This window comes from Hakea prostrata, unplaced genomic scaffold (genome assembly GCF_041222555.1).
Source record: "Hakea prostrata isolate BN-2017 unplaced genomic scaffold, UWA_Hpros_2 contig_131, whole genome shotgun sequence".
NCBI lineage: Eukaryota > Viridiplantae > Streptophyta > Magnoliopsida > Proteales > Proteaceae > Hakea > Hakea prostrata.
In genome coordinates this window covers 66297-79502 of record NW_028291250.1, presented here as the reverse complement: position 1 = coordinate 79502, position 13206 = coordinate 66297, and the positions used below count along the sequence as shown (strand labels likewise).

The window sequence follows — 13206 nt, the reverse complement described above, 5'->3', positions numbered from 1 at the left end:
TAAATGAATCTTAGTGAATTAATTCATTTAAAAGTGATTCTGAGCTGGTGGTCAGCCAAATTACAGGAGTATATGAAGCAAAGGATGACAGGATGATCAGTTATCTTAAGAAGGCTGGATTGTAAGGGGTGGTTCCAACAATTCTCAATTATGAGAGTACCCAAAAATCAAAACACGCTGGAAGATTCTCTGGCGAAGTTAACATCTGCAAAATTTACTTCTCTACCACAAGTTGTATATATCTAAGAGCTGGATATTCCGGCACATTTGGAGCCAGAGATAATGGAAATTGATACAGAAGTGTCTTGGATGGACCCCATTATACAATACCTTAAAGAAGATTTTCTTCCTGAGGATAGCGAAAAAGCTAGAACGTTGAAAAGAAGAGCTGCAAAGTTTATTCCAAAGAATGAACTATTGTATAAAAGAACAACTTTGGGGCCACTTTTGAAGTGTTTAGGACCATCCGATGCACAATATGCTTTAGCAAAGGTTCATGAGGGAATCTGTGGGAGTCATCTAGGTGGAAAAGCTTTGGCCTATAAAATTTTGAGGCAAGGGTTCTATTGGCGACGGATGCAAGCTGAAGCAACTGAATATGTAAGGAGATGCCATCAGTGCCAAATTCATGCTCCAATCCTGAAACAACCAGCAGAACAACTGACATCAATTCTCAATCCCATTCCATTTGCAATGTGGGGGATGGATTTACTTGGTCCATTTCCTGTTGCATCTGGAGGAAGAAAATTTGTGATAGCTGCAATTGATTATTTTACAAAGTGGGTGGAGGCAGAAGCTTTAGCCACAACTATGACAAATCAAATTGAGAAGTTTTTTAGAAATAAGGTCATCTTCAGATATGTTCTGCCAAAAGTCTTATTAACAGATCACGGAACTCAGTTTGACAGTGAAAGATTCAAGGAACTCTGCGTAGATTACCACATCGAATACAAAAACTCTTCTGTGGCATATCCTCAATGCAATGGTCAGATTGAGATAACTAACAGAACTCTCTTACAGGGAATCAAAAGAAGGCTGGATGAAGCAAACAGCCTATGGGTTGATGAGTTACCTCATGTGTTATGGGCATATAGAACTACAGTCAGAGCACCAACGAGAGAAACACCTTTTAAGTTGGCATATGGATCCGAAGCCTTGGCTCCAATAGAGGTAATGGTTGGGTCAGATAGATCAGAGAGGTTCGATCTAGTAACTAACAAAGAGGGACTGAGGGTGAATCTAGAGTTTTTGGATGAAGTTAGGGAGAAGGCCCTGTATTGAAATATAGAGTACCAGAGGAGAACAACATCATACTATAATGCTCGTGTCAGGCCTAAATCTTTTAAAGTTGGAGATTTGGTCTTGAGGGAAAAATCAGCATCAGACCCGAGAAATTGTGGAAAGCTCACCGCAAACTGGGAAGGACCATATGTGATAACAAAGACTGTGAGAAAAAACACATATTGGCTCAAAGATGTTCATGGAAGTTGTTTAAGGCAACCATGGAATGTAATTCACCTCAAGAAGTATTATCAATAGAAAGGGAGCAGAATTTTCTGATATTTTTGAAGAAATTATTTCTATCAACCATTGTGATCACCAAAAGATTCTTCTTCAAATTGTGCGAAAGGTCTTTTTCATCGAACCAATTTTCTGATCATGCTTTCTAAAGCTGATCCAGGATCATTCCTTCCGAGGGTGATCCTGGCTTTTCGAAGTCAGGCTCTAGTAAGCCATCCTTCCGAGGCCTGATTATTCTAGCTGATCACGGATCATTCCTTCCGAGAGTGGTCCCGACTTTTCGTAAGTCAGGCTCAAGTAGCCAGCCTTCCAAGGCCTTGTCATGCTTTCCGAAGCTGATCATGGATCATTCCTTCCAAGGGTGGTCCCAACTTTCCGTAAGTCAGGCTCAAGTAGACAGCCTTCTGAGGCCTGGCCATGCTTTCCGAAGCTGATCACGGATCATTCCTTCCGAGGGTGGTCCTGACTTTCCGAAATCAGGCTCAAGTAGCCAGCCTTCCGAGGCAGCCCAATTGATCATAGTCACAGAAGCTGGTCAAGAGGATTTCTTGAAACTATAGATTATATTGAAGATTCTACTCAAAGTTATCAAGACTCTTTTCAACTATTATCTAAGCAATATAGCACCTGACAGATGTGTGGCAGGTCAAAGATTGCTAAGATTCACTTCAAAATATTGTTTAATCAAAGTTACAAGGAAAAAAAAGAAAAGAAAAGAAAAGAAAGGGAAACTCCATTGATCAAAAAGGGAAAAAATCAGGAAGATCAACAGAGTCACAACCATTACATCAAAAGGTTAATAAAAAGGTATATCAAAAGCAAGGAAGACTATGTTCTTAAACAGGAGGGTCAACTGGAGGATCGTAGTCAATGGCAGCATTCTTGTCACCTTCCGGAGGAGACCCATCATCATCATCATTAGAGGAGTAGCTATAAGCAGAGCTGGCAGTTTCTTCTTTTTCAGAGTCCACATCATCTTCATCATTGGCATCTCCTGAAGAACTCTAAGAATCCGGATGCTTTAAATTCCTGAGATCAAAAATTCAAAGTTCAGAGATGCTGGGGACTTGATGAACAACAGTTCCTATATTTATGTATATATAAAGAGAGAGAGAGAGAGAGAGAGAGAAGAAGGGAAGGTAAAAAAAAAAAATCGTCATCATCATCATCGTTATTTACCTGGAAAAAGACCATGGTTGGCCAGACCTGCATCGTTTTTCAGCTCAGCCGCATCAATTGGTATTCCGGTGGAAATCAAGTCCCAAGTCTCTCGATCTTATTCGTTGAGTTCAGGACGCTTGTTCAGAGGAAGAAGAGAATTCAAGGAATGCAGGCACCATAGGGAATGATAGTTTGGACTGGGTATGGCACAGAAAAAGTATTTCTCTCGCCATTATTTGTTTTCATGAGGAATGGAGGAGTTAGTGAAAATTTGGGTATCTTGACCCAGTTCACTTGTAATACAGGTTCTTCTGGAAAAATGAATGTAACCGCGTTCGCGGGATACCTTCAAAGTGTAGTAATTTCTGAAAAGTTCTACAGAGGGGAGACGCTTCATTTTGTGAATGTAAGCAAAAAAAAAGCAGTACACTAATCTCCAACAATTTGGAGTAAGCTAACAAGGGCAGACATGGTAGTAGTCAAGCAAGGATTGGACTATCGGGACAAGAGGAACTCTAAAACCAGACTCAAGGTGGTCAAGATAAATAGTAATGACCCTAGGTTCAACACTGTATGGACGTTCAGAAGGTTTAGGGACCCATAGTTTGGCATCAGAGGGAAAGTGATAATCTTCTAAGTAAGACAGCAGGTGAGATTTCTTTACCTTGGTTGGGTACCATTCTGGACCAGCATATCATGGGTCTTTCTTTTCCTTAGACATGTCCACAGGTGTGTAAGGAACAATGGCTTCATCGTGAGCGTAAGGACTGGGTTTCCAGTCTAAGGAAACCTGATCATGGGAGATGATACCTAGGGTTTTCTCTGGTTGGTTGGCACTCGAAGGAATAGTGGGTCGCTCAGAAGTGTGAGATGCGGGAAGATTAGTTGAAGGGTCCATGGCGAAGAAGGAAAGCTAGGGAGTGAAGATTTGCAGAATGAAGGTGGAAGCAGGAAGAATAGCGGAGATGGCGGATGAATATGTTGTATTTTCATAGAATGCAAGACGGGTACGGGCAAGAGTAGATAGCAGAAGGTGAATAAATATAAGAGATAAAGTGAGGAATTTTGTTGAAAAGTGGAGGGAAATATACGATGTTTCAAGATTGACGGACGTAGCTACTCGTAATCGACGCGTGGAGTCAATCGGTGGATTTAGAGGCATTACGGTTGGAGACGAGGACAATATTAAAAGGAGTTGGAAAGGATGTGGTAACTGTACACTGGAAAGAGACAGAATTTATGATCAAATGGCGCAAAGAATGATAACGTCAAGGAAGACAAAAAGTTTTATTTATAAAAGGCCTGACAAGATAAAGATTTCGGCTGGTCTGCAGGATGATTTGGGGGCTGAGCGCAGTAACTCTATGATTACGAGGAATGGCTTGATTTCGGAGAAAATTACAATTTTATATAAGAAATGGACCATGGATCAATGCTCAAGTTAATGATGACTTGGGAACCTGAGGCTACAGTTTTGAAAATCATAATTGCTTGGGAAAAATTGTAGGATATTGATCCAGTGAAGTTCTGCCACGTGGAAGAAATTTTGGAAAGACTAACAGGGGATACCAAGAGTCAACATTTAAAGAGGAAATTTTTATTCTAGTTGGACGATTCTGATGAAATCTATGAGATTGCGACAAACACAGCATTCTGATATTATTTGAAAGAAAGATTCAAGCTTCCTGACCAGAGTCTCATATAAGTTCCGATCTGATCAGCAGGCTTGGGGGCTCGTGTTGGGACTAAAATTTCCTGATCCCAGTTCAGGCCGGTTCATTCCAATCTTATGACAATTCGGTTGGTTTTAATTATCAAGTAAAGCAATCTATGGGTTCGCCCAAGAACTTGGAAGAAGGCCTAATCATAGCCATTCAATCCTATGTTACTATCCAACGGTCATAGTTAAAAGCAAGATAGGCAGAAATTTATATATAAAAGGGATGATGAACCCGTCAAAAGTAAGTCTCTCAGATCAATCTAAACACCAGTACTTTTCTGATTCAACACCATTAGAGCACCTCAGAAGTTCCTTCGAACTCGGAGCATTGTCTTCATTTCTGACTAGACCGTCGGAGACGCGACGCCGATCAAGACGATCGGCTCCGTTTCTCATTGGTGTTCTATTTTCCTAGGACGAGAGATTGATTCACTGTGGAGCAAACCAAATCGATCTAGATCTGAGCGATTTGGTGCGAAGATTACGGTTCAAAGCCTCCAGCAAATTTAGCACCAACAGTAAGACTCTTTTGCAAAAAGGGTTCTTATTTTTTAAGAGTAGTTTTTTTTTTTTTTTTTTTAGAATTTGTGTTTAGTTAGGTTAGGAGTCTTTTGTTATCAGTCAGTCTTTTAATTCAAGAAGTTGTTGTTGGTAGTTAAGTTAGTTCCAAGTCTAGTTCTTCTAATGACCCCTAGCATCGAGTAAATGTTCGTATTTCTAATGAAAATTTCCTAATTCCTTTTGAAGCTAATCCCTCATAACATGAGAGGTAACCTTTGTGAAATCGTATTAATTTTTTGTCCCGCTTACTAATCTGTTTCTCGTCTTCTTCTTACTTGTGTATATACACGTGATCGTGTCGCTAATCAATCAAAAATAAAATCCTATACTAATCTAGCAAGCAGAAAGTACGGGGTCGAACTATGGGGAACTAAAAGGCTAAGTTACTAAGATTGAATTTAACAAAACTAAATTTAAACTAAATCTATTAACTAATGTAAAATGTTAACTGTGAATATGTGAAGATCTTTGGGATTTCGAATCCCCAATGCTTTTCCCTAATCGATATAACTCTACACTTCAAAGTAAATTAGGGATGGTCTTCCTATATATGCCTTATCTTCGCAAGACTATCGTCCTTCGCGGAAGCTTGGCACGCTTAGTTCGCTGAGTTATAGAACATCTTTGGCCAAACTCAAACACAATCAACTAGAAGATATAGAACAATCAACTTAATGAAATAAGCATGGTTCATCTACATCCCAAAGCAAAGGAACTAGCTACTCATTATTACAAAGTTCATAAGAAAAATAAAGATGAAACATAGGGAGAGAGAGAGAGAGAGATGTGGTCTTCTTCTTCAGCAATGAGAGAGATGAGAGCCGCATTCGTCGTCCTCTTTTCTGTGGTTGGCTTCTCTTTTATGTCACCCGCACATAATGAATCTCCTCTCTTTACCCATCGATTTGACCTTTATTCTTTCGGAATTTGGAAAAACTCAAAACTGGAAAGTTGTAGATATTTTCAATATCGTTTCATAGCATTTTGAATCATCGAAATCCAAGCTCATACGAGAGAGATATGCCCAAAATACTGAAGGTAGGTCTGTTTATCCGATTTTCAGATTTATTACCAATTTTGTTCCTTAGACCTCCACCTATTTCCAATTTGGCTAAGATCTCACTTTTCATGATTTCTTGAGCAACAAGATTGAATGCCATGATTTAAAATCCACCAATATCTAATATATTTGCCAACTTTACTCCAAAATCTCCTTATTCCTGAAAAATACACAAAAATACTCAATTAGATCTCTTTAATTAAATAAGTATGGGGAATTAAATCAAATAAATAATGGTAAATGCATGCTTATCAAATACCCCCACACTTGAGTGTTTGCTAGTCCTCGAGCAAAACAAAAAAAAATAAAACTAATACAGAAAATAAAGAAAGAAAAACCTAACTCACTTTCGTAGGAATCACGGTTGCACTTAGCATGTGCAACAAGCCTTTAAACCCCTAGGTTATCCTAGTGGACGAGTTGTGTCTCGTGAGTGTCTGCAGAGAATATACACACAAATTCTTAAGTGCTCTTCTAATTATTCTGGCAGTAGTAAGAGTAGAAAGATAGATTCCAAGACAAAGACACGCCACTAAAGATTAAAGGGAATATAGGCACCCCCACACTTAAGCTCTTACACCCTCTCTTGAGTCTAGCTCTAGGCAAACAATTCAATCAAGAAGTCTCTTCTTATCTTCAGTCTACCAGTTCACCCTCAGATAAGACTAAACTATGTACCAAATAATACCAAGAACTCAAGATCTAAGCAATATTGATCTTCTTAGACATTTCACCTTTATAAGCACATTAATTCACTTCTTTCTTTAATGGTCACAGTTCTAGTCCGTGCAATGTCTTGCCTCTTAAGCTTTCTAGATGGCCTATGTAATGAGTGTTGGGTCAGCCGCTCTCAAGCCAGATGGATTTAAGGGACTAGGTGTAGAATACCCCTCGAACTTACTTACTCAAGCCAACTAGGGTACAGGCCAAGACTGGACCAAAGACACCCCAACTGTTTGACGCGAAGCACGATGTTGGTGACACCGAGACCCGGTTACTAAGAAGGAGGTCTAACCTTTAAACTTCAGCATTTTTTTTTCTTTTTCTTTTTTCACATTATACTTCAATTAACTTCACATTTAAATAGTCTAAAATCGGTCTCAACTTGTCACCATAAGCACAAGGCAATACAAGATAACTAGATGGTCAAACCTTTTGGACTACCTGGAATTCCTATTTTCCGATTCAACCTCGGTCTCAAAATGTAAAACCCATTACTATTCTCTCAAGAGGGTGTTCATTACATCAGATGAGATTTCTAAAACACTTAAACTCTCATTTTGTATCTAAGCAAGGAATTAAAACATTTATCTTACCAAAGCCAGAAAAAATTGGGCACTTTTTATCTTTGTGACAATGCTCTACCAACTATCAACAAGTCTTACTCGAGTTGACACCCCCCCCCCCCCACACTTAAATTATGCAATGACCTCAGTGCATGTAAAAAAAATAATAGAAGCAAATAGAGGAAAGAGTGTACCCGATGTTTGAAATCATGATAGAGCACGCAATAGTAAAACCTAACAACAAACAAAGAAAAAAGAAGAAAAACAACAAGAAATAACATCTATACAAATGGGTTGCCTCCCATAAAGCGCTAAGTTTAGAGTCTTCAGCCAGATTCGGTAAGAAGCAGCCAATGGAGGTGGAGGCTCAAATCTAAATGTGAATGGTGACTACTCCAAAGAAGTGGAAGAGTCCAACAATGTGTTGACTTCCTCAATATTTAGGTTAGATTCCCCAAATGGCAAGCAATGTTGTAGGGGATCATCAATAAGCATGTTCGGAGTATAATCAACCACTACCTCATCAATAAATACTGAGAGAAAATGGCATGCAAAACAGATTCTTCAAGAAAAGAGATTGATAGGCGCGCTAAATCAGTGTTGAGCATCCCCTCAAGCTATAATGCACATTAAATACGACATTCTAGTTAAATGTGTAATTAAATCCAATCACGAAATATAATGTAATCGATGCCAAAAATAAGTTTGAATTAATTAAAAATAAAATAAAATGGCTAAATGGCAAGAGAAATTAATTGCTAGAGTGTCAAAGCACCCAATTGAAATTTTTGTTTTTAATGTGGATCCGTCTTTCTACTATTTGCCGATGGATTATGAATTGATCATTTGAAACAATATATCGCTGAAATAGAAAAGAAGATTACTGTACACGCATGTACATCAATAGTTTCAAATGACGTTTTTATTGTTTTTATATTGGTTTAATGATTTAAACATGCCCTTTCATTTTAATGCATCAAGTAATTAGTTGGGGCATCAATTATGATGTTGAAATTCCGTCAAGTGCAAAAGATGATTACTTGATTGTGCATATGATAAAGTCAATAGTAATTGACGAACCAGTGACTTAAGGATTGGCAAGTTTAAAAAGGTGGTGCTTATTACCTACAATAACAACTAAAAGAATAAGCAACTTCTTTACACCAAATCAAATCTCTATAGAAAGGTGTTTGAACTTTAAATTCTCTATGATGAGGTGGAGTTCAATCAAAGAAGTGAGAACCTAACATACAATTTAAGAAATTTGATATAGCTAAATTCTAATTTGTTATTCGATATAGCTTTGTAAGTAAAACATTCTTTATAAAGTTTTTTGTAGTTTCAAAGCTGAAATTGTCATACATTAAAACGAGTATTGTAAAAAAACAACACCAAAGAAAATAATATAAAAAAACAAAGACAAATTCAAAGGAATACCTAAGCATTAGATGATAAAAATGAAACACCAATTTTAAGTTTATTTGGATTAAGCAAATAAAACATCTATTGTTATAGACATCAATTAACTAATGACCTTGAAGTTTAAGATAAATACGAATTCAAAGTTAGGTTGTATAAAATTGATTAAAATCCTTGTTTTTTTTTTTTTATTCTGTTTTCCATGTTTATATTTCATGAACAGTCTCTTTCTTTTCTTCCTTATTATTATCTCTCTTTTTTCATGTATAATCACGTGCATTTGCACGTGTGATTTTTTACTACTATATATATATATATATACACATGACTTCAACCCTAAAAAGTTAGATGCAAGCCAAAATTTTATTTGGTAGGATGTAAACCAAATTTTTCTTTAGGGTAAGATATGCAAACCAATGGTAGTTACCTTACTAACTATAAATATTTTGTTCACAAATCACAATACAAAATCACATAACAAAAATTGCAGAAAAAATAAAGAAACATATAATATAAAATCAAATAAAAGGAATAACAAAAACAAAAGAGAAAAAGAGAAACAATAAATAAATTGAGAAAGAGAAAGAGTACCTAATTGTGTAGTATATGTTTTTCCAAATTTTCCCAATCCACGCTTATAGAAAGGGAAGAGAATAAATAGGAAGAAAGGAAGGAGAGAAGAGATAGGAGAGAATAAATAGGGATTGAAGAGTTAGTTTTTAATTAGGAATGAATGAATACCTAACAAGTTTTTTTTCAAAAATTTCCTTAACCCACGTTTATAGAAAGATATGAGAATAAATAGAAAGAAAAGACTAGAGAGAAAAGAAGAGAGAATAAATAAGGATTGAGGAGTTGGTTTTTAATTAGGAATGAAATTTTGAATACCTAATATTTTTTTTTTTTCAAAATTTTCCTTAACCCACGTTTATAGAAAGAGAAGAGAATAAATAGGAAGAGAAAAGATGAGAGAGAAGAGAGAAGAGAATAAATAGGGATTGAGGAGTTGGATTTTAATTAGGAATGATGTTTATACCCATTATTTTACCTTTGAAAATTGTTCTCAATATTTGGGGGGGGGGGGCAAATAGTGACGTTTCACGTGTGGGAAGAGAAAAAACCGAAAAAATTTAGGAAATTTATATAAAAACTATAAAAAAGTAAAGGAATTAATACTACTTTCTAAAAATCCGGGGGGGGGGGCATGGCCCCCCTCGGCCCCACTACAGGTCCGCCCCTATGCATGGTTCGTATGTCTAGACATAGAAGCAAGTGAAAAGTATTACATCACCTACACGGTGTTGATAGAAATATTTTTTGGGCTGATACTTGCATGTACATTCCAGTTGGCTTTTATACTTGTGTAAAGCTATAAGAGTCCCAAAGAGTGGGCTCTTTTCCAAAATTTTAATTAAGGACATGTTATCTAGTAAGGCAAATGTGGGGCGTGTTAGTTGTAGTGCACATCAGAGACTAACCTAAGTGGATGTAGGGGGTTTGGCCGCCGCCAATGAAAACTTATAGGCGAGTTCTCTAAACATTCATAAATCCAAGATAAGGGACATGGTCGGTTTAAAAGTCCAATGTGTTATATAAAGGGTAGCTCCAAAAGTCGACCTTTAAGATATGGATGATGAGACGGTTAGCTACGCTAATGAGGAAAGGTTCAAGGTGTTCGACTCTACACGTACTTTATAGCGCAACTCATTAGACCTAGTGTAGGTTCAAGTCCCGAAGACACCTACAGTGATGTGTCATTTACTGTCTAATACAGTCATAACACGTGTCCTTTTTTGTAATTTTGAAACTTGTGGGGGATTGTTAGGTTTTTTATTAAAATTTATATTAAGTTTGAAAATTAGTTTTTGCATTTTTTTTATTTAACTGTTTTGTTAGTGTGTGGGACCCATGAGGTAGGGGTGGTAATGAGGCACCCATGGGTAAAGGAGGCCCTTCATGACCTTGGTTATGAGGCTCTTCATGACATTAATCATGGGTCTTAAAGGTCTTGATCATGGTGATGAGATGGGCTTACTTGTAGGGTGGAATTTACTCAAATTCTAATTATTGACCTTCAATTCTCATTTAAACTTCATGACCATTCATGGTCATTACCATGAGTGTGGTTAAGGTTATTGAATGGATTAAATCCAACTCATACAAAAGTGGTGAATATGAGAGTTAATTCTCCATTTAATGGGGAGGTTAGGTCAAGGTGGTTTATTCTCATTAGTGGAGAAGGGACAAAGCCCATTGATTCTCTATTAGTAGGGAATTGATTAACCCCCTTGTGATGAGGTGAGTCATTGTGATTTAATGACCCAATTCATTGCCTTGAGAATCTCAAGGGGTGTAAGGTGTGGTTTGGGTCTATATAAAGCAAACCCCTTTCTTGCATGTGGTGTGTAATAGAGACACTCCTCACACTTGTATTATTTGTTACTTATTTTAAAAGTTTCTTCCTTTGAGTTTGTCTAAGTGTTGTGCTCTAGCTTTTGGCTCCTTGAAGGGAGTAGAAGAACTACCTCATCTTCTAGTTGGAGGTTACTTCATCTTGGAGGTGGTGGTGCGAAGAACCCTTGGTAGTCGGGTGCATCAATTACCTTAAAGACAACACTCAAGGTGTGACTCAACCTCCTTCAATTGTGGTTTGCTCGATTGCAACATCAAGCTCTCCGGATTGGCTAAAGATCTTCATCTTTAATTGTATTGCAATTTGGGGCCATGGGTGAAACTTTGCCTCGTATTTAAATTATATATATAGGGGTGTCAACGGTTCGGGTTGGGCCGGTTTTGGGCCGGGCCTAACGGTTTCTGGCTGAAAAACACTCAGCCCAAACACGGCCCATTAAGAAAATAACGGTTTCGGGCCGGTGCGGTTTGGGTTCGAGCTAACTAACGGTTTGGGCTAACGGTTTAGAATTGGGTTCACTAACGGTTTGGGTTCGGGTTTACTAATGGTGTGTTTTGAGTACCTTGTTGATATGTGAAATTTATTAAGAGTATGTGAATACATATAAATATTAAGTTATCTCCAAGTCTTTTGTGTTGGGTATTTATAATCAAACCCTTTTTTCTACAAAGAAATAAAACTTATAGAACTATTATACAAAAGAAAGCTAGCATTTTGATGAATTTTAATGGGTTGTCTCTACTTATTTTCCTCCCCCTTCTTGGTACTGGTAAAAATGGATCAAAATAAAACATAAAAAGATTTTCAAATGATAATACACTTGCTAAATATTTACTAAGCCCATCTTCCAAATGGCGAAAGCTTTGACAAGCTTGTTGTTTGCATATTCCAAAGCAAAACAATTAAGGAAAACAAATGGATATTTGGGGTTTTCTTGTCTTTTACATTTAAATTTAATTTATTTTATTTCCTTATAGTGGGTTTAACGGGCTGGTTTGGGTTTGGGCTGGTTTCGAGCCAAACGGTTCGGGCTAGCAGGCCACACACGGGCTGGCCCGACCTAGCCCGAACCATTGCGGGCTGAGATTGTTCAGCCCAAACACAGCCGATTAAGCTTCAGTTCGGGCCGGTTCGGTCCGGTTTTAACGGTTCGGGTTACGACACCCCTATATATATAACAACTACCACACTGGAAAAAAAAAGAAATGTATTGGTCTCTGAGGGAAAAAAAAAATTCCGACCTGCCGGATTCGAAGCAGCGACCTAAGGATCACCTGTTAGGTATTCTCCAACTACGGTCCTCCGCTCTACCAACTCGAGCTAAGGTCGGTGGCTGCTGGTATTCGAGCCCAGGTCTCCACGGCCACAACGTGGAATTCTCACCACTAAACTACAGCCACAAGATGTTATTTGATTGGAATTTTAAAAGTAATCACACATAAATCTCTAACTAAACATCCCATAGATAGGCCCCCCAAGGCCAAAATGTGGAAAGAAAGTATTGATGAACACCGAAGAAATTTTATTTTGCGGGTACAGAAACTAATAATTTTGCTTAATTGAAAAATATCAGGCTCAAGAAGGGTCTCAGCCGAAGCATTTCTGATAGCGTTTCACCGTGCAGGAATTTTTTCCGTTTTAATTCAGCCCAATCGGAATGTCTTTATCTTTGCTGTTCTTAATTGATACATCCAGTTTCACATTTTGGAAGAAATCTAAAGAAATTCTTGTTGACGTGTATAATGATGATGATGAGTTTTGGAAAGAAATCAAAGAAATTCTTAGTAGGACATTGCCAAACATCATACTCCCATTGCATAAATGAAAAAAAAATTAAAAAAGAGAATTAATGAATACAAACAATTACCAATCTGTTGTCGCAGTTAGGATTTCTAGTTTTTCACCCAGGAAACCCGGGTTTAACTCTTGGCAATGGAAATGTCACTTTATAATAATAAACAAATAAATAAATAATAAATAAATAAAATTGCCAATAAGAGCATAAATTTTATTTACAAAATGCCCTTTGAGATTTTGTATTGACTTTTATGATTATAGTAGCTGC

General features: G+C 37.4%; 1 protein-coding gene across 1 annotated transcript; it reads left to right on the top strand.

Annotated features, from left to right (window-relative positions):
* The first annotated feature begins 282 nt into the window (after nt 1-282).
* LOC148998802 (uncharacterized) lies at nt 283-1281 on the top strand. The gene is made up of 2 exons (XM_089141708.1): nt 283-600; nt 781-1281. Exons 1-2 carry the CDS (start codon nt 283-285, stop codon nt 1279-1281), a joined length of 819 nt encoding a protein of 272 aa, XP_088997834.1.
* Nucleotides 1282-13206: the final 11925 nt, after the last annotated feature.

What these genes read in the sequence shown, in the direction of transcription:
- LOC148998802 (XM_089141708.1), top strand. Translation starts at nt 283, where the DNA reads ATGGAAATTGATACAGAAGTGTCTTGGATGGACCCCATTATACAATAC. An exon ending in AAGCTGAAGCAACTGAATAT is followed by an intron (nt 601 to 780) that starts GTAAGGAGATGC and finishes TATTTTACAAAG; the next exon opens with TGGGTGGAGGCAGAAGCTTT.